We start from the raw sequence: 21,972 nt of genomic DNA, 5'->3' as shown, positions 1-21,972 counted from the left end.
GTAAGTTCGGCCGTTACAAAAAAAAAAGTTTTCAACCATACTGTAAATCGTACAAAACAGTTGTAAAATGAGCAAAAATATACCATAAGTTACAAAAAAAATTAATGAAACTATACCAATGTCGTAGAATGCCAAAATCAAACGAAAAAAGACGAAATTGTAAAGAAATGAACTTGAAGACTAGATTATTCGCCAAACCATACTCTGTGCCATTTGCTCAACCCTCATGACCATGTAGATTTCATAATGAAAAGAACTTTTTTTTTGCAAAACTTTTTTTTTTCTTCTTTTTTCTTTTTTTTTATATTGGGGCTCCTGGAGGATGTCATCCATATAATGAAATCAACATAGCCTAAGGTACACATACTGGATATGGAGAAGGACTACTTTGTGAGGGATGCGAAGGAGGCAATTTACATCAGGCCCCATCAACCCTTTCTGAACCGTGACGGTGGGAGATTCCGTCTTCCCACCACACTCCCGACTTCCAGGGAGTCAGCGAGTACATCATACATCTGATGAAGGTTGACGAGATGAACCAAAAATTTATGGTGAGTTTCCTTTTCGTGTTGGAACTAAGCTTGAATTTTGCAACTATGGATTCTACCTACACAGGTGAGCTTTCAAGTTTCGAATCTTACCTTTATGTTTATTGGTGGCCCTTGTTCTGACGTCCAGTTGGTTCCTCTCCTTGGCCTGCTGAATCTCCTCCAGGTTACTCACGATGTCAAACACCATCCCGTCCATCAGGGCTGAGGCCAGGGTGGACAGAAGGGACTCGGGCAACTTGTTCTGATAGTGCCTGGGTGAAGAGATGGACTCAAGTAAATGTTATGAACAATCTGTAGTTAACACAACTGTGACTAAAGAATGTATCTGACGTATGGCAGAGCCAAGGAGGTGTATACGAGATAAATTAGTAATATTAATGATACTTAGCATTTGCTGACATAGCTAGCTGTTTAATTGGTTCCTTGTTTGGCCAGCTATGCAGCTAAAGACTACTGCTTCACCAAAAAATTCAGCACCAAGGTACTGATACACAAGATTTTGTTCACATAGACTGCAGGGCCTAATTCAAGTGGTGGGCACGGAAACCAACTATATTATAAGCAGTTCAAACTGGACAGATGTCCTACCTGACCAATTCAAATGACTCTACTTTACTATTTTGTTCACAGCTTTACAACATAATTCTGTTCTATTTTGCTATTATATTTTACTATTCTGCAGTAGACCTTGACATCTTATTCGGAAACATTTGAGTTTATAGTTGAATACAAGTACACTTTTCCGGACTATCAAATATATATATATATGTAACAACTGCTGTGCTTTTGTAACGTTTAATACAGCTGTCAGTTGCAACTCGAAAATGTAGCTTGCAAAGTTTTGTACAAGTGGGGAGGGGGGCGCTCACTCCGGTATATCCTCCACCATAATCTGGAGCTCCTTCAGCAAGAAGTTACGTCTATCCCCTGCTTGATGCACCGGGATGTCTTCAAAAACCCTAGAAGGAATATATTCTGGAGTAATGTCCTGATATAAATTCATAATTGAAGATTTATCGTCAGCTGTCAAAATTTTTTAGCCCACCGCCGCCATGTTGGATTTATCATCTCGCGAGATCAGAGAACGGGAGTTTGTAACTCAAAACCAACGACTGAGTTTTTCAATTTGACCAATCAGAGAGGAGATTGGTGAGGATGGACCAATCGAATGCCTTTTTTTCTGATCAGTTCAAGAACTTCAACCAATCAAACATCCTCAAGGCGGGATATTTAAAATCAGCTGGCCACGATAGCGTCAGGTCTCGAGCAACCACACAAGAGAGAAGGTGCGTGTGTAGAATTTTGGTGTGATTTTTGCCCTCTATGCCGCTAGAAACTTCAATTTCTCGGAAGAAACTCTTTCCTGGGATTAATAGACATGTTTTACATGATTTATTTACTGTTTGGGGTAGAAATCTATGCGGAATATCGGTAATTCGAGCCTGTTTTTCTGTTTTACCGAAGTTGTCAGGGATGACAAAAATTCCTCACTTTGCTGTCGGTTGTTCACACCTTATCGAGAAAGAATGATATCTTTCATTAATCTATTATAAGTTAAAACAGTTACTGCTTATAATTTGCTTACCTTTCATGTCATGAGGTGCTTTTCTTTGTGTGTATGACACCCTTTATCTGTAAACAATGGCGAAGTGTCTGCGAGTCAGAAAACGAAATTTAAATCTCAACGAACACGCAGCAGGCATGATGCCATCTGAATAATTTTAGCCCCAACCAAGCTTCGGGAAGTGGCTGAAAAAGCAAAAATTGTTGGCCAAATAGACAAATGATACCGATGATACGCTAGAATTTAAAAAGGTTTGGTAGAGGCTAATACCTTGATACCGTCTTCAGTCGAGTAAATCTGTATACTATAAACTTTTGGGCATCCCTGATATAACATTTAAAACTTCCGTGAAAAAAACTCATGATCAGTCAATGAAGGTTCTTTTGTGATACCCTTGAAAAATCATGGAAAAATTATTACAAAGAAAATTGTTAACAATATTTTCATCATTTGCAGGCAATAAATCTGAGGAATATCCTTTCACCACTGCTTGTGTTACTGTTGGACATCACTCCACATATCGATAACCAAAGATGCCATCTCAGGAAAACAGACTGAAGTCTTTCAAGAACAAGGGTCGTGATTCTTCGGTAAGAAATTCTTCTGTCTAGCTGGTCATCATGAAATTCCAGTACGAGAGTAATTACTTAAAACAAAATCTGTCGATCAAAAATGTCATTATTAATATTATGTCATTATGAGTATGATGATCCTAGTCTAGTAGATAAAATTTTTTTAAAGGTTTGGGAAATATGTCAGCATCTTATTTATAATATCAATTGGACATTGTCATGAGCCTCTGCAACTGTATTAACAATGCATTAGCAATAATACTTGTACAGGGATGGGGTTTTGTGCGCGTGAAAAATTTGCGCGTGAAGATATGCAAATTAGCCAATTCCCAAGGGGCTGTTTTAAGCTTGATAGTTGGAAAAAAACACATAAAACAGAATTGAACATCATTTTGTTGCATTCTAGACTACATAGCCGTATTTTGTCAATATTTCAGTGATTTTCAAAAGTTAAGTTTTCACGCGCAAAAAAGGTTGAAATTTGCGCGTGAAAGAATTTTGCTAAAATATGAAAGCAAGCTTCTAGAATGGAGAAAAGCTTCAGATTATTACATTTTTCTATCCTAAACCTTATACTAGTAACTTTTCCATGTATTTCTTACAAATTCAAGTGATTTTCAAATGTTCAGATTTTATGGAAAATATGCAAAATTAACCTACTAGTATTCCCAAGGGACTTAAAATTTCCAACAAAAATTTTGAGTTACAGATGGAAAATTATATCACAGGATCACATTTTACTGCATAAGAATTTGGTACTGCATATTTTCTGACATATTTCAGGGACTTTTATTTTTCACGCGCGCGCAAATTTTTCACGCGCAGAAAACCCGTTCCCCTTGTACATGTACTTGTTGTTTGTTTTATGGAATAGGAGTTGCGCAGGAGAAGGAATGAGACAAGCGTGGAGCTTCGCAAGGCCAAGAAGGATGAGTCGATGCTGAAACGCAGGAATGTGGCCGTTCTTGAGGATGCCACAAGTCCACTCAAGGAGTCCAACTCTCAGGTAGCTTATCCTCTTCAAATGAAAGGCTTCCGCTGAAGATCCAGTAACACTACTCCTCATTTCCTGCTTCCTGCCAATATATCATCAGTCTTGAAGACTCTAGGAAGAATAGTGAGAAATTTGTGTAACACTAATGGAGATCCCAATAAAACAATCAAGCATAACAGTAAGTCATCTATCACTGAGTATCAGGGCTTGAAATTAATTTTTGGGAGTAGGTGCACTGGTGCACCCAACCTACATAATTGGGTGCAAAAATGTTTTTGGGTGCACCATATAGAATAAAGTAAGTAGAATTTCATCTTATGTTTCATTTCTAAAGAAAAATTCTAAAACAAATAATTTATTATTTTTCTGACACTTAGATCTTAAGAATATGCTGTATACTACTACACATTTAACATCTTTACATATGTAAACCTACAAAAATATTTGGGTTCACTGGTGTAGTATTACAGTACCCACAGAAAAAAATGAGTGCACAGCTGCAAATTTGGGTGCTCTAAGGTGCACATGCACTCAGTATTTTGAGTCCTGTCTATAGTCATGACTCATCTATCTGACCTAAACCATCTAATTCCTCCTGCAGGGTCCCAGCTTTATGACTGTAGATGAGATTATCCAGGGCATCAACTCCAACAGCGGCCAGGACCAGCTGCTGGCCGTGCAGGGCGCCAGGAAAATCCTGTCCCGCGAACGCAACCCTCCCATTGGTCACATCATCAAGGCCAACGTCATCCCCAAGTTTGTGGAGTTCCTCTCTCATGAAGACAAGTGAGTACTCACTGACTCTACATGATCATAATCAGGTATTTCTAATGTCTACCTGCACCTAACCTTCACTGGTCCATGTACTGGGTATATGCAGGGTAGTGCAGGTATTTCTGATGTCTACCTGCACCTAACCTGCACTGGTCCATGTACTGGGTATATGCAGGTTAGTGCAAGTAAAATTGGAGCTCTGCAGGTATTTCTGATGTCTACCTGCACCTAACCTGCAGTGATCCATGTACTGGGTATATGCAGGTTAGTGCAGGTAAAATTGGAGCTGTGCAGGTATTTCTGATGTCTACCTGCACCTAACCTGCACTGGTCCATGTACTTGGGTATATGCGGGTTAGTGCAGGTAAAATTGGAGTTGTGCAGGTATTTCTGATGTCTACCTGCACCTAACCTGCACTGGTCCATGTACTGGGTGTATGCAGGTTAGTGCAAGTAAAATTGGAGTTGCGCAGGTATTTCTGATCCATACTTTCCAAGTTCTGAATCTGAGTGGTGCAGGTAAAATTTGTCTGATGTAGGTGCGGGCATGCAGAAAAAGCTATTTCTAGTTTTGCTCTGACAGACCACAATGGCTTGATAGAACATTGGCAAAAGTGGATGTGGACAAATACTGTACTGGTGTTTGTTTGTCCATATTATAGGCTCTATGTTTGTGCTAATGCTAAGTTTCTGTTCAGTCCTTCCATCCAGTTTGAGGCAGCCTGGGCCCTGACCAACATTGCCTCAGGCACGTCAGAGCAGACCCGTGCTGTGGTGGAGGGGGGTGGTGTGCCTGCCTTCATCAGCCTGCTGTCCTCACAGCACAAAAATGTGGCCGAGCAGGCAGTCTGGGCACTGGGCAATATTGCAGGCAAGTTCACAGCTGTACAATATATGAACTAGGGCTGCGGACCGGACGTACATTGTACCGGTCCAATACCGTAAAAATCGTTTCGGTACAGGTCCAAAATACCGGATCATGAAGTAACGAGTATATACCGAAATAGCTAGTTTACACCATGTATATGACTAAAGATAGGTAAATCCTACCACAAAGACGAAAAATTAGCACTGGAAAAGACGTAAACACCGTCGGATTGATTTGAGATCCTCAGTCTCACGAGACATCGCTAGAGTGTGGCTGATCCAGGGTTGTGATAAAGATACTGACAAGTTGTCAACACTTTATTATTGTTTCTGTGTCATGATTGAAAAAGTGAAGAACACGTGTTAATTTGTCAAATTGTTCAGGTACAGGTACAGGTCCGGACCTGTACCTAAACCTCTGTACCGGTACCTGTACCTGTACCTGATGTTACGTTTAGGTACGCAGCCCTAATATGAACATCAGTTCTCTTACCAGGCTGTTTGAGCCCCTATGCTGTGATTTGGCCCAGCGTAGGGATGTTTCTTTTTGGGGATAACCCTATGGCCCTTGATGATCTTAAAAAAAAAATTAAAATCAAGTTTAGATTAGAATGAAGCTAGGAGGAAGAACAGGACTTTACAAAATCTGTCCCTAAAAAGCAGAGGGTTGTGAGTTTAAAAAAATTTTGGGCAGAATACTGAACCCCTACTGTGGTCATGTCTTTGGGACTTGATACTCGTATGAGTGGTGAAAATGAGTTTGCCCTTTTGTACCCGACCCTTACGCTATGTGAGAACCCTGAAAATGATACATTAAAAGTGTCTTTTCCAAGTTTTCCCCCTTTAGATCAAGAATGATGCTTCTTTTACTCCATACAAGATAACTGTTCAAACTGTGTAGAATCTAGGTCTATCAATTATTAGCACTGTGCAGGTCACACTCAGATTCAAAATTCAAACCTACTTTCTCCCCACAGGAGATGGAGCGGAGTTCCGAGACTTCGTGATCCGCTCGGGCGTGGTGCAGCCTCTCCTGGCGCTCATCAACCCAGGCACGGCCGTCGCCTTCCTGCGTAACCTGACCTGGACGCTGTCCAACCTGTGTCGGAACAAGAACCCCCCTCCCCCCATCGACACTGTCCAGATGATCCTGCCGTGCCTGGCCACGCTCATCAACCACGATGACCGCGAGGTGCTGGCCGACACGTGCTGGGCCATCTCGTACTTGTCTGACGGGGACAACAGTCGCATCCAGGTAACACAGTGGATTCTTGAACATAGGCTCAAAATTGCGAATAGGCGCACTGGAGTGGTGCACCTAACCTGAAAGTATGGGTGCACAAAAAAGTTTTTGGGTGCACCACATAAAATAAGTTGAATGCCAGAAAAACTAATTTCCAAAGAAAAATACTGCAGCAAAGAATTTATTATTTTTCCCACATTTGCCTGTCAGATCTTCTCACTCTGAGTTCTACTTTTCACAATTGCCACTACTTTTCAGATTTTACTGGTTGCCACTATATGTGAGATTTTCCCCTTATAGGCATGACTAAGGGAGCCCAGGTATACAAATAGAACAGCACCCAGGTTAGTCTTTGCAAGGTAGACAGTTTCTAATCTTGTTTCTTTGTGTACGTTTTTTCCAGCTTGTGGTGGATTCTGGTGTGGTGGCCAGGCTGGTGCTGCTGCTGGGCTGTGGGGAGTTGTCTGTACAGACTCCCTGTCTCCGCGCTGTGGGAAACATCGTCACAGGGAACGACATTCAAACTCAGGTACAGCTGACTGGATTGTCTTCCTACAAAAACCTATATGGTTGAAGAGTCTTCCTACCATCAGAATTAATCAATTCATTTCGAATGTCCAAATCCAGTATTTAAATTTTCAGAAACGGCACATGCTGTGCACATGAAACCCAATCCAATTATTCTATGGAATTTTGGAAAGCCTGTGTGATAACCTTTAGAGCCCAAATAATATAGTTATCACACAGGCCAGAACACCCACGTCAAACGTTGTCATGGCCCAGGTATGACATACATGTAATACTGAAAATCACTTTCTATTTGTGGTAACAAAATTTCACGGTCTAAGAAAAATACTCTCTGAAACTATTGTTTGTGGTGGCAGCAGGTGCAGAAGAAAGAAAGTTGGCAAATTATTTGTTTGCGGTAATGGTAAATTTGCGGTACAGTTTAAACAAAAAGTGTAACGGTGTCAATTCCAACATCCGAATTTGGTGTTCAAAGTTTCAAAAGTGGCACACTCGGTGCGCGCAAAACGCACTCGAATTATTCTGTAGAACATTTGGAAGCAGCGGCCGTTTACGGAAAGAATACGGGCGGTACTGCTAGTTATCACATGGGCCAGAACACCTGTATCGAACGTCATCGCGGCCCAGGTAGGACAAAATGCATGTATGACAGCATCCCACACTGACCAGTTGTACTTCCCCACCAGGCTGTGCTGGACCAGGGTGCCCTGGCCTGTTTCCCTGCCCTGCTGCGTCATCAGAAGAACAACATCCAGAAGGAGTCGGCCTGGACCATCTCCAACATCACGGCAGGAAACACCACCCAGATCCAGTCTGTCATCGATGCTGGGCTCATCCCTCCTCTCCTGGAGGTGCTGCATAAGGTGGGGAGGAGTTGTGTAGTACTGATGAGTTTATCTTTTCTATGTCTTTTGGTGTATAGACCATGTATGGAGCAGTGCCTCAATCCATTTCTATAGCACTTGGGTCACACAGTTGTGAACCCAGTACAGCGGGCTAGGAAGGGACTAGTCTACAAGTATTTATAGTACTACCAGAGCTCAAAATACCACCTCCAAAAGTGCAGGTAAAATTAAAACTGTGCAGGTATTTCTGATCTACCTGCACCAGTCTGTGTAGTGGGTTTACATATATACATTTTTATTTGCTGCATTGTCAGCATTAACTGTTACCATCTATGAAGTGTAAAAGAAATGATGGCAGTGGTTTCTGAACAGTTTTTAGTATGATCAATTGGTGGTGAAGGTAAAATTTGTCTGGTGCAGGTAATTTTCAGTGTTTCAAATTGTAGAAAAAGCATTTCAAGTCCTTTTTTCAAAGCAGACATAGACTCTAAATAAGGAACTATTCATCTTTAAGACATCAAGACTTCTTCATCACTAGACAGAAAATTTTCAAACATGTTATCATCATCTTAAAATGTGATTTGAGGTTTCTGAGGAACTTGTTTCTGATGGTAGATCATGTTTTCTTCCCAGGGGGATTACAAGAGTCAGAAGGAAGCTGTGTGGGCCATCACAAACTTCACATCAGGTGGATCTGTGGAGCAGATAGTCCAGTTGGTGAACGCCGGTGTGATCAAGCCGCTGTGTGACATGCTGGTCGTCAGGGAGTCCAAGATTGTCCTGGTCATCCTGGATGCTATAGGAAACATCTTCACCGTAAGTCTTTCATCATCATCATCTATCATCCTCCGAAGAGGTGGAGCATACAAAGTTAGCTCTCCAAAACTGTTTGTCATTCATCACAGAGATAAGTTCCTGGCCCTCCAAGCCTGTTTCAGTTTCTATAAGTTTCTTAAGTGTTATGTTTGGACGTCCAACTCTTCTCTTTGTATCAGGGTTCCAGAGTAGAAGCCTACTGGCTGGTTCTTCACTACGTACAACATGACAGGCCAAGCTTAGTCGTCGACATTTAACTACTGTAGTTACATTTGGTAACGAACCGTACAACTGTTCATAATAGTATATGTTTCCACCATGGTGTATTGAAAACTTCTCGGGGCATCTTCGTGTATGTCCCGTTTAGTTTTCTAGAATGTGACATATTCATGACCCAATATGTCTTTACCTATCAATAAAACTAAAGTTTGTCTAAATGGCACAACAATTTACAAAGTACATGTACTAGTAGTAGTTTTAAAGTTGAAGTTGCTTCCTGCACCATTTGTACTTAGTCAGTGAGCACTTGAATTAGCATGTTGTGTTTGTTACGACAGATGAAACAGACCAGGATATTATGCCAAAGTTGCATTATCTTGGTATAGATCTAACACCAGGCGTAGGAAATTTCATGTTGAAATGAAATGAAATGTTGTTTCCGGTTTCAGTCCTAAAAAAACTAGGGTCGGTATTATAGGGATTTCGAAATATTTCTCCTAATTTACTGAAGAAAAATTGCTTTCGAAAATGCATTGAAGGACATTTGAGAATTTAGAGGGGACATTCCATGTCAGATTGAAAATTTTATAACCTTACCAGCGGTTGATAAAACAAAAGGTGTTTTTTGCTAGGGTCAGTTGGGAAACCGAAAACAACATTTTTCCTAGGCCCCAGCAAAACACATGTATGTGTACATTGTTGACTAATGCTAGTATTGTTAATACTGTTCAGGCTGCTGAGAAGCTGGGCCAGCAGCATGTGGAGCAGATCTGTGTGTGGGTGGAGGAGTACGGAGGCATCGACAAGATAGAGACCCTCCAGAACCACGAGAACGAGTCTGTCTACCAGAGCGCCTTACAGCTCATCGAAAAGTACTTCTCAGGAGAGGTGAGTTCTCGTTTTGTGTCCAGGGTTTTCTATACCTAAAATTCTGACCACTAATACTAGTAGTCAGCCCTTACACTGGGTACCCAAAAGAAGAATCCATACCTTGTGGAGAAAAAAATGTTTGAAAACAAATGGTTCAACTTGAATCATAACCTCCCTCACATGACTTGTATTCTGTTTGTTTTGTTTATCTATTAATTTGCACAATGAAATATAAACAAAATAAGAAAAAACGATGTGCAGGAGGGGGTAGGAAACCTAAAGGGCTTCCATAATACAGTTGTATTGTATCATATCCATAACACTTGTAGTTGTATAATACTGTGCACTGCAACCTGTATGGTATCAAGTTGCCAGGATGATGTGTACTAGAAAGGTACAAAAGGGAGAATTTCTTTGAACTTGCGTCATTTAGCCTCTGTACACTTGAAGAGGCCCACGAAGCAAAACAGGTAGTGACAGTCCGAATAAAAGTTCTAGATGGAAACTATACAGATGTCTTACTGAGGGACAACTATGGTGTGCTACATGTCGGTTAGCTTGAGGAATGAATCCACTCTACTTTATACTTGTAGAACACTGAAATAATAAACTTGTACTAATGTCGTGAATGTTCTTACTTCAGGGAGAAGAAGTTGAGAACTTGGCTCCCGAGAGCACGGCAGAAGGCTACAACTTCACCCAGGCAGCTGCCCAGGTGCCACAGGGAGGATTCTCCTTCTGATCCACCTGTACAGCAAGGTGTTCCATGGACCAAAGACACAAACATGCCAAAACTATACAACGTTTGTGTAAAGAACCACTCTCCTCCTTGTAGCACAGTTTAAAGTCAGCAAGAAAGGAATCACGATTGTCCATATATGATGGAACAAGGATGGAAAATTTGTTAACATGTGGAAAGATACTGGATATTTGAAACCTACAAGGAGTTTTTACACAAATGATATACATACTTCACAATGAAATAACTTCTCTACATTCCTCAGAAGCAATCTATTTTTGCATAAATGTTACGTCTGAACATACTGTACTGTACATACATGTATTTCATTGTATTGTCAGAAGTCTCTAACTGTGTTGGTGCTCAATCTATCTGTACTGACTGTCCATATTTCAATCTATGTGAATGTGAAAACTTCTTGAATCATAGTAAACATGACTGAGTGACTAGATAGAGACATAGTATATTAGCCAGAAAATCCTTAGTGTTTCTTGAAAAGAGCACTTACTTATGAACTATCCATTAAACACTATGTACATCAATGGCAACTGTCTTGAGTCAATTTTTTTTACTCCACCATTAAGGCCACACCAATTCAATTTGTTGTTTCTCAGATTCGCCCTGTTATTTTTTTTCTGATTTGCAACAAAAAAAATTTTAGGTTCTAAATCAACTGCAAAATGCTCAATGAGAGACATATTTGGACCACAAGGGTTGAAAAAAGCCAGTTTCTTCCTAGTTGTTAAAGTTTTTCAATGTAACAATGCAACTTCGTTCCATTAAAAGTTCAAAATCTATTGTTTTAATTATAAACCAGCCTGCATGGTATGTTTACTTCCTGGCTCATATCGTAACATGGCTCAAATCATAACAGGCCTTCATGGGGTGCCTTGGCCTGTTTTTTTCACCCTGTCGCTTCATATTTTTTCTGAAAAAATCCAAGAAACAACAATTAAATTGTAGCCTAATGTTTATATATGTGGCAAAAGGTAAGCATCTAGCCATGTTCACAAGATAGGTTTGCATTACGCCGTGTTAGTGAACCAGGACAAAGTCCTTTTTCTACATACCTGGTGCCGGTAACCCTGAAAATCACCTGCACCAGACAAATTCTAGATGAAAAGTGCAACATTTCAGAAGCTCTATCTATGTACATTGTATAAAATAATGTAAATTGAACAATACCAGTGCAAAAAAGGAAAGCCCGATTAAAAGATCCTAATCCCTTTATTATTGAACGTGCTGAGAATTGTCAAACAAACGTACGTTTTTTATCTGCTGCCTTTCTGTTGGCTGACTGAAATAATTGTTCATTTAAGTTAGGTTGATTTTATTCACATCTCGTGGCCCGAAAATTAATCCCTTTGACCATTTGAGACTGTCTTCAACCAAGAAAGAAATCTAGATAATTATACCATAGGCTCCATTGGTAACTAAGATTTTCTGACAAACGAGTCCGGCAATTAAACATTGCACAATTTGAAAGACATATAGATGTAGAAAGTACTCTCCAAGCAGAGGTTTGGGTTTTGGGGGTATTTTTAGCATGTTTTAGGTCTTTTTTTTATTGACAAAAGAGAAACCCCGAATAAAAAAGCCTAAAAACACGACTAAAAATACCCCCAAAACCCAAACCTCTGCTTGGAGAGTAGTAGAAAGTACATGAACCTGGGACCTCTTGGTGCTAAACACGCTACCGTTTTACGCCACACGAACCCACCATGCAGGATGGAAATGTACTGCAGGAGTACAGGAAGGGCCTTTACAGTGGAATGTTCGCCTGGCTAACTCTGGCTAACGCCTGGCAATGTACAGAAATATAAATTTAGCGCTATGAGTATGAGATGAACAAAGCTAACCTGAATCGTCTATGAAGATCACATTAGACGCCTGTGGGGATGACGTTAGACACCTGTGGAGACGTGAGACCAGAAGCACAATGAGCCTTGTGAAGAGGTTTAACATACAACTATATTTGGGCCTCCTTGGAGGCTTATTTTCTGGTGACATATCTGTTCGCGTATACACACACACACACACACACACACACACACACACACTGACACATGCATGTCAGCATATTGTTTTTTTATTTTTTATTATATTATTATGTTATCTATAACAAACAGAAAAAAGGACACAGTTTAAGAACTAATAAAGCCATATTGAACCTCAAGCACGACCTCAAATACACAAACAGGTAGGGTGGCACTTCCCCGTAGACTAGTACTGTGGGAGGAAACGAACCTACCTATAGAAATCTAAATATATAAATCTATTAGTACAGGATCCAAGGCCTGAAAAAATATGATTTCGTGGCATCCACTTTACAGAAAGGTTTGGCCTTATTTTGTGGTAGAGGAGGGCCTCTGTCACATCACCCAGTATGATTTTTATGCTCAAATTGTGGAATCACGTTTTTTTTTATAAGGTCCGCAAAGGTAAATCACATTTCTAGGTCTCTTTTAGATATTGTTTCCTGTACTATATATATATAAAGAATATGAATTGAATTTTCTTGCAATTTTCATGTAACACCCCAGGGTAGGAAGAGACCACTGTTGCTGTCGAAAGGTCAGCAACAGTCGAGCAATAAGTCGAGCCCTACTCACGCTCCAGTTTATTTTGATTATATTTCGCATATTCAACCTACCAACCAACCATACACACTCCACCAACAGGACGTGCGTTTGAAAACAAGCTGGTTGCACGAGGACAGACGATTCCATCGCACAGGAAACCTCCATCAAAACACAGAAATTCTAGCTAACATAAAAGTAAGAGGAAATATTTCACAGACATCCAGCCACAATCCCATTGGTCAAACACCTAATATAATAATTGACTTGCTATCAATGCTTGAATTGTCGATCGTGATGAACAGTCATTAATAAGTTGCAATTGTCTGCTGTTTTTGGCAGCAACGTAACGGAAAAACACGTTGCTAATATGGCACTGCAATGAATGGTATATAGTATACAAACAAAAAATATTCTGGATGAGGATATCTGTCTGATATTAACATTAACTGCCATTTTTAGCACATTTTCGTGATCATTCATCCTTCATGTGTTTGATATTGGCCCAATACAAGCTACGTGAAGCATTTCTTTATAATTTTCTTTATTTGGGGGGGTGGGGTGACATCCATAAACATAAACGATGGCCCGACTTGTTATTACTGGTTGAATAAATAAATTGAATTGAAATTGATACAAATCAAGCAACCGTCTTTCGTCATTGACATCACAATTTTGCCTCACAGATGTCAGTTAACCTGGGTGCCATTCGTTTTGTAACGGACTCCTACGACGTACCTTTCGACACAGAACGAATGTCACCCAGCAGGCTATAGCTAGACATCAATATGCCATGGACGAGATAGGATTTCTTGTCAACGTTAAGACTACATGAAAAAATTGCCAGAACATTTACTTTGAAATCCAGTTTTGCCGCCCTGAAATTGCTTTGGGTATACCTTCAAAGAATCGCGAATAGTGCTGTACACGACACAATGGTGGAAATAGTTATAACTAGAGTTCCACGATCTACCTACATACCAAAAACCACGACGATCCATCAATCGGTTCTTGAGTTATCCTCCTTTAAGCATTTTTCAACAAACGCCACTGCAGTTCCAGAGCAAGCAGCTAGGGGGCTCAAACTCATGTCACTACATCTCCAACACAAGAGCTATATAACATGTAAATTTTGTAACCCTAGCATGCCTGGATCATGAGATATCTGCTGCAGTACCATAATAGGCCGCTAGGGGGCCCAAAATCTAATCAGTTCCAGGTCTCATCAAGACCTACCCACCTACCAAATATCAAGATAATCCATCCAGGCGTTCGTGCTCACACACACACGCACACACACACACACACACACACACACACACACACACACACACACACACACACATTCACAGAGACACGAACGCCCCTGTAAACATAACCTTCTCGGTGAAGGTAACTACTAAGTATCCATTATAGCAACATCAACGCTACTTACTTTTTCCAACCGATCGCGAGCACAGTATATGGGAACCAAGAACGACGCAGCTTTGCACACCGTCTCCTCTGATGTCTTCGACGAGTAGACAGGAGACAGGCCACAGGAAACGTGGGAAGACAGTTGTGCATGATGGGTTCTGGGTGTTTCATGTGTGCACTAATATGGTATAAAACGCGCTTCTCTCATGTGTGTTTTCAAGTGCCTCCCGGCGGGATAACGTATTGACGCATGGAGTCAATTAAGGTTCATTTAAACCTTTTATTCATAGAGGTTTGCCTTCACCTGAGAGCCACGTTTATGAGATTTGACACCCAGTTCAATATCGACGTCCCCTGCTCCTGGTCCACATCTTGTGGGTGTGCCTCATGCACTGCTTTAAGGCCGCATTAGTATCATTATTAATCTTTTTACTCTGTACATAATGATATTTGATAATTTGTACATTATTAACTCTGTGTATGATTTTTACCGAATTGTATATTTCATGTCTACTGATTTTTGATGTCTAATGTTTATTGTTTGACTTGGTTTCGTATTGTTTTGTATTATCATTTCAGGTTTGGGAGGACAACTTGTAAAGGCGTTGATACACCTGTTTTGTCCTCCCTTCCACTTGTTTTTGCATGTGGTAAATTCAAATAAAGAAATAAAGAAAGAAATAAAGCGTCAACCCTGACACCAGACTGTAAGGTTTAAAGACACCCAATGCGATTTCATTGCAGCAAAACTGGAAATACTAGTACAATGTAGTCTGAATAAGGCAAACTTTGTGATATTGAGATACTGCTTCACATTAGCACATTTAAATCAGCATTTCATACTTTGGGCTTTTAAAACTGCAGAAACAAGCCCCAAGATGAATCCTGTCTTTTCTGGGTGGTATCGTAAAAATCCACCATGGGCCCTTCCACTAACCATATTTTCCGTCAGAATTTTGGAAATTTTTGCTCCATGAGGGTCAATATACATTGGGATAGTGTGTTTTAGGTAATCAAGGCAAATAAATGGCTGGAGCAAGGTCCAAACCCTAAAACTGCACTGGCATGGATGTCTTTAAATCTTTTCGATGATAAGCGCGTCGGGATCTTTAATGTCCCCCTCAAACACGCGATTTCTTCTCTACGTAACAGTTGTTAATGCTTCTGAATGACGCACGGATTCAATATAAAGTTCATTCGAACCTTTTTTTTCATTGTGGAAGGATTGACATTTTAAGTAAATCGCCGGAAACGTGACATTGTTTCGTACGTTTTCGCCGCGATATCGTAATGTCTGTGTACATATCTTTGTATTTTCTGAAAAGCCTGTTAGTTGTAGCCTTTGTAGGTGGCATACTGTTGGTGGTTTAGCAAAGAGTTCCTGGTATTAGTCCGCGCGGATGGTTATGTGGCCTTTTCGCCTGATCCCCGGGATGGTGCGTTCTACGTGCGTTGTGGGTGTGTTTGGGTCATCGAAGATAACGGTAAACTTATCGCATCGATTTTAATATTTCCCAATTATTCTGAAACATTAGATACTGAGCTTCTCTGAGAACTAGAAGCCGTTACCCTGGGAAATTCGTTTTTCAATGCAGCCATGTGTGAAAAATGACAAAAAAGGACCCCTACTTAAAAACGTATTTTGCTAGGCCTTATTTTACCCCTAAATAGGCGTTACACCTATCCTCTGCACATCTAACTGTAAGGCCACTCCAATTTAATTTCTTGGTTGACGAATTTTTCTAGAAAAATAATGGAGCGGGCGGGCGAAAAAAAATCAGGCCTAGGCATCCTATTATGGCCCAAAATGGTACCATAGGAGCCATGAAGTCAAGACACCAGGCTGGTTCAAAATCTAAACAATGAATTTTAATGATACCATTGCATTGAAAGATGAAATACCTGTAACAACTAGGATGAAAAGGACTGTTTTCAACTTTTCAGGGCAGAATATGAGCATTTTGCAGTTGATTCTGAATTTTTATTTTTATTTGCAAATCAGAAAAAAAATGAAGCGGGCGAATCCGTTAACCAAGAAATTGAATTGGTGTGGCCAAAACGTTGTTTTAAACTATTAAGTGTTGATGCCGCTAAAATATGTCTTTGGTACCAAGGAGTTCCACTCTACGATTGTTCTAGGGGAAAACATGTATACTAGTACTATAAGGCCACACCAAGTAAATTTTATGGATGACGTCCGCGCGCGCATTGATTTTGGCCTGATCCTAGAAAAAAACAAGAAATTCCGCTTCCTGTAACTATGACCAAAGAGTCACGACAGTGCCGCAAATAGGTTTGTACGTACCAAAAAGCTTATGAACCATGAAGCAAGGAAATCATGACTTCCATTAGGAATTCAGTTTGGTACATGCTGCCACATTTGAAGAAACTTGCTGACCGCTCCTTCTATCTCCCCAAAGCACAGGACGAAAACTGCTGTTCCACCTGATTTATTGCTGTTTTGATGATGAATAAAAGACTTCTTGCTTGATACACTGTGTCACCTCATTCAATTTGTGTCCTAACATTTATCTAGGCATCTTGTTTTTTAGGGCCCTTCCTGTTTTTTTTCGCCCTCTCGCATTAGATTTAGGGTCTCCAAAGGACGTCATCCATAAAATTTACTTGGTGTGGCCTAATACACACATACAAGCTGGTGAGGCAAGAACTGGTCCGACTGGTAGTATTTATAGGTGCAGTATGGTCTGTGCTCACGACCTGTATATCACAGGCCTAGGGTCATTTGAGAACGCCTTCCAGACAGATGCAGAAGAGTTGAAGTACCATTGATCTAGTTTAGACGTCACCTTATAACACCCGCAAGGTGTTTTTAAAAAAGCAAGCAAAAGGGAAAGAACAAGTAGTCTGATTATGTGATAGCATGGAGGTAGAAATTTTGTCTACCTCCATGGTGATAGGGAACTTTGACAGCACGTTACTTTGCTAGGGCATGGTACCCTCACAGCCTCGCAATCAAAGGAAACAACTGGTCATCTGAAAGCTTTAAAAGAAGTTTTAAATACAAAACACGATGCATTTTTGTGTGTGAAAAGAAACAGTACATAAGCGTACGAATGTATTTGGGGTGGGGGTGGGGGTACAAACAACATTCCCCAACTAATTTGTACAGGGTCGTGCCTATTTTGGTTGTTTCAAAGAACAGTAGATATTTTGAGCTAGTGAAATATACGCAACTTACAATTGTTCTATTATACGCAACACACGGAAATAGGCTGTTGCGGAAGTGGCTTGCGTTATTTCATATCCCTAATGAGATTTCCGACTCTTCCGGGGACCCACAATAATTAAGCCCCGCCCACACTACGTCACACCACCGTACCATCTCCGCTTCACAAGTCGTGATAATTGCTATTTAGACAATCATTTTCCCAAAGTCCTGTGCGACAGGTTGAGTCACGTAGGTAAGGGCGTGCCCCGAACAAACAGTCCAACTTATGATTCAACAGCGGCCGTACTTATTACACGCAGACTAGAACCGAAACAACGTGCAACATTACAAGATGAGGGATTGACGCTTTCATCGTGTGTGTGAAACTTTTTTTGTGAGATACAGACAATTGGACGTTTGGTGGAAACCCAGGCGGAGTAGACAACGCTGTTTGTCGGCAGGATAGATACAAACTTTGTTCACAACATGTTGCTGAGGATAGCGATGATCCTGCCCGTGGTGTTACAGGTGTACCGAGTTCAACAGGTGGTCGCAGGTAAGCCGTGTGCTCAATTCTTTCTCTTAGCCTCTACCAGGCTTCAGAAGCGGCTGGAAAAAGTAGAAAATGGCCATATAGAGGGGTGTCCGAAGCTAGTTGGTCCACAAGAGAAGTACAGTTTTTCTCTCCCAGAAAATGTACTCCGTTGGCGGAATGATCAACTATCCTGGCGTGTTGTCTGTCTACTACAATTACTTTCTACGTATCTGTCTACTAGTATTTAGGCAATTCACTCTTCCAGTCGCTTCTGAAGCCTGGTAGGGGCTATCTATGTCCTGCTAAGTTAGACAAATGCCCAAGAGATGTTATTAACCAGTTCTACGTATACACAAAGTTTATCGCGATGGCTTTAGGTTACAGAAGTAGCTTGAAATTACATCATGTGATTGTTCTAAAAGTTACTGTTATTGTCAATTCTGTGTGGTCGGCCGCGGTCAAGTCAAAATTACTACTTTTAGGCCCAGGATGGCTGTCCATATGGTCGTTTTAACGAGCTAGGGAGAACGTACGTAGACAACTGTACAGCTTTTATAAGCTACTGTATGCAAAACATCATCACAGAAATTTTGAATAAAACCTGCCACTGGGCTGAGAAGCTAGATTTCTATCACAAATATGTTGGGTACACATAACAAGGAACATGAAGTGCAGACAAGAGTGGCTTCGTAGTCCCCATAAGAAGTTGTCAGGGCATTCATGATTGATGTATTCATTAAACGTACTGGATGTATGTTAGACAACAGAACACACAAAAGAAGTAAAACGTGTACCAGAGAGGGCCATGGCCCCAGCATTGCTTCAGGTGAGGTTATAGTGTGAAAATATACTTCAAAAGTATCAACTTTGTGACTGGAAACTGGCGTCCAATTGGAACTTCTCATGAACAAAGAATGGTTTAAACTGTACGTTTTAGTATCCTGTGGTCAACTATTAAGGACAAGAGGAACTCCCAAAAAGTCTTTAAAAGCATCTAAGCGTAGAAGTCTTGACAAAATACACACAATCTTTACAAACAATGTTCCCAGTTGTCACAACATAGGACGTTTGGTTCGTTTTGGTTGGAATTCAGTTTACCATCGGAAGGTTTGGCTGACAATAGACAACAGACGTCATGGCACCATAAACATGATTAACGGATCTGGGTGAGGTGATTCACCTTTTCTCATTAGGACAGAGAATTGACACAGTTACATTTTTGCTAAACACACAGTGATTTACTCCAATTAATTCTGACAGAAAAGCTCTCCTAGAACAGAAACTCGTACATCTGCGTCCATACGCGGTGAAAGTTGGATCTTTTTTTCTGTTTCCTTCTTCCGTGTGTTTGTTGCATGACGGAAGTGTTGAAGGTACATTTTACTAGGAAGACTTGCATGCCCTTAGGGCATTGCCCAACATGCCACAGTGGGCAAGCTGCACTAATACCACCGGTGATTCCATCTGTATCTTTGTGGTTCAGGTTACAACTGACATTTGGAAAGAAAATACCAACCTTTATGGGTGGTGGACATTCTTTCTAAAACAATTATCTGGTCAACAATTTAAAAGACTGCGGCATTTTCTAATCTTTAATATATAGGAGGCAGTTAGAACATAGATCGTAATCCATGATAAGACTTCACTTCTAGTATCTCAGGGTCAGGTCGTGACAGGGTTCTCTTTGTCCAATTCCCCGGTATATAATCTTCAGTAGATTGTTTTTCGCCTTCAAAGACATTCTCACAGAATTCCGACGTGCATCGTCAGATGTAGCAGGCTTGCTGAGAATTATTCCCTGTGGGCACAGACTGAGTACAGACAAGGAAGGGGTCATGCTTAAAAACGCTGTAGAAATCAATCTAGATCTTATCGCAGAGTAGAACTTGCTGTCACCAAGTACAGCAGGGGCATCATCACTAGATAGATTTAAACAACGATTAGAGTTAGATGTGCAAAGGTTCGGTGTAACAGGTCGTTCGATGTAATATAGCTAGCTGGTGCCGCCCTGCGTGCCTGCGAAGCTGGTTTGTTACGCCGAAGGGCGGTTATACCGGCTATACAGATACAGAATCAGTATGTAAAGCTTCAGTCACTTGGAAGTGTAAGTAGTTACTTTTGAAGGCTAAAGATACAGTTTTAAGACTAATAATCTATCTTTGATACATCTTTACCTCCCTGTCTACACCTTTGTTCACTTGTGGATCATTACAGAGGCAAGCCAGGCAAGGGTATGATGACGATAACTGTGTTTGAGTGGTAGATATCTGTATATCATTGGACAGCAGTCATATAGTCAAACACCAGCCAATTCGTTTCCTCTGACAGGTCGTAACTATCTGTGTCATTGCACCTGCAGAGCAAATAACCGTTTTCATAGGGAAACATAAGACCCTTACCCCGGGTTAATTATTGGGTGTGTCCGCTTCCTCACAAAGGTACGAGTTTATCTGACCAGAGAAACCGCCTGAGGGCCTCCATAGCTTTCCTTATTACATCTCTTAACAATAATTCTTTTCAACCGCAGCGTTGGTGTCGTTTTTGTTAAGCCTCCAGGCTGATGCCATATCGTGAAACACAGATTTACAACCTTCTACTGAAGTAGGTGAAGGAGACTTTTAACGAGCGAAATGTAGGCTGGATGGTCACAAAAGGTGTTTGGGTGTCGGTGGATCAAAAAAATGTAGTTGCCACACCCATCTGACACTGTGCTCTAATGTGTGTAGCTCTTTTAAAGACTACATGACACCAATAACCCTAAAATACAACAGTTCCAGAAAATAGTCAGACGCGATATAGGTATTATTAAATGAGAATAAGACGTTTGGACCCAAAATACACTATTCTGATTTTAGGGAACATCGAATCTTGCCAATCATTCTTCGAGTTCTTGATATCTGCCACCAGTTAATCCAATTAGATTACGGCAATGGCGTCACAGTGAGCATGATGGCCGATTCAGAACCTGAAGATCGGTGGCATATGGCAGGGTTCGAACCCGGGACCTCTCGGTTCTGAGACAAACCGTTACGCCACACGACCCCACCCTATTCGCCTTATTTGTGAGTGACAAAAGTTAAAGTGCTGTACATGACGCACAAAATGGTGTGAAAATCACTACAAATTCGCTGACAGTGTAGTCAGCACGTCAACGAGCTACACATTGTTGCACAGATACGTGCAATGAGGCAAACAAATGATCATGTCGGGTGGAAGCATATCCGTAATCCTGGCCTTAATTCTAGGCTTACGCGAGAAAACCGCACCGTCTTGCCTGGTGACTTGGAAGATAACAGACGTTACTTTGTTAAAGTAGGCCCATGTCCGATCCTTGCGTGACAACAGAGATGGGCTGTACTGTAGAGAAGGTACCATACGTGTCAAAAAGGAAACAGTCAGCCAGTGAAGTAGCTAACACGAATGGGTATAAATGAATGTATACGTATTGGTTCAACCAATGGAGGTTTCAAACAACTGAGGAGAAAAGTTGCAATTTTTGGCCCAGAACAGAACCATTTTTAAATGTACGGTATTTTCCCAAGGCAATCGAGAATATTATTCTTTGTACTTGAATGTTGATGTACGTACTATGCGTGTAAAAACCGCAAATAACCGCGTAGGGAAAGTTCCTTGTTGGTAATAAGGCTATCTAATGTCACGAGATCTTCGAATTCTATATGAATGCGTATAT

General features: G+C 40.8%; 3 protein-coding genes across 3 annotated transcripts in view; 2 read left to right on the top strand and 1 right to left on the bottom strand.

Annotated features, from left to right (window-relative positions):
* LOC109464616 (protein DGCR6-like) overlaps nucleotides 1-1,622 on the bottom strand; it is a 3,152-nt gene extending 1,530 nt beyond the window's left edge. Inside the window, exons 1-2 of the mRNA XM_019761629.1 lie at nucleotides 1,421-1,622; nucleotides 642-802 (exon numbers count right to left, since the gene is read on the bottom strand). Coding sequence (XP_019617188.1) covers nucleotides 642-802; nucleotides 1,421-1,554 — 295 coding nt within the window. The 5' untranslated portion in view covers nucleotides 1,555-1,622. The remainder of the gene's footprint in view (nucleotides 1-641; nucleotides 803-1,420) is intronic.
* Nucleotides 1,623-1,735: 113 nt separating this feature from the next.
* LOC109464610 (importin subunit alpha-1-like) lies at nucleotides 1,736-11,124 on the top strand. Its single transcript, XM_019761621.1, has 11 exons — nucleotides 1,736-1,837; nucleotides 2,572-2,705; nucleotides 3,562-3,693; nucleotides 4,283-4,467; nucleotides 5,154-5,326; nucleotides 6,300-6,577; nucleotides 6,969-7,094; nucleotides 7,780-7,956; nucleotides 8,572-8,754; nucleotides 9,706-9,861; nucleotides 10,487-11,124. Exons 2-11 carry the CDS (start codon nucleotides 2,649-2,651, stop codon nucleotides 10,583-10,585), a joined length of 1,566 nt encoding a protein of 521 aa, XP_019617180.1. The 5' UTR covers nucleotides 1,736-1,837; nucleotides 2,572-2,648; the 3' UTR covers nucleotides 10,586-11,124.
* Nucleotides 11,125-17,972: 6,848 nt separating this feature from the next.
* LOC109464526 (mucin-5AC-like) overlaps nucleotides 17,973-21,972 on the top strand; it is a 30,599-nt gene continuing 26,599 nt past the window's right edge. The window contains 1 exon segment of the mRNA XM_019761533.1: nucleotides 17,973-18,302. Within this exon segment, the coding sequence (XP_019617092.1) occupies nucleotides 18,233-18,302 (70 nt within the window). The 5' untranslated portion in view covers nucleotides 17,973-18,232.

Source organism: Branchiostoma belcheri, unplaced genomic scaffold (genome assembly GCF_001625305.1).
Source record: "Branchiostoma belcheri isolate BF01 breed outbred unplaced genomic scaffold, Haploidv18h27 scaffold14, whole genome shotgun sequence".
Lineage (NCBI taxonomy): Eukaryota > Metazoa > Chordata > Leptocardii > Amphioxiformes > Branchiostomatidae > Branchiostoma > Branchiostoma belcheri.
This window is presented reverse-complemented; position numbering and strand designations above follow the sequence as displayed.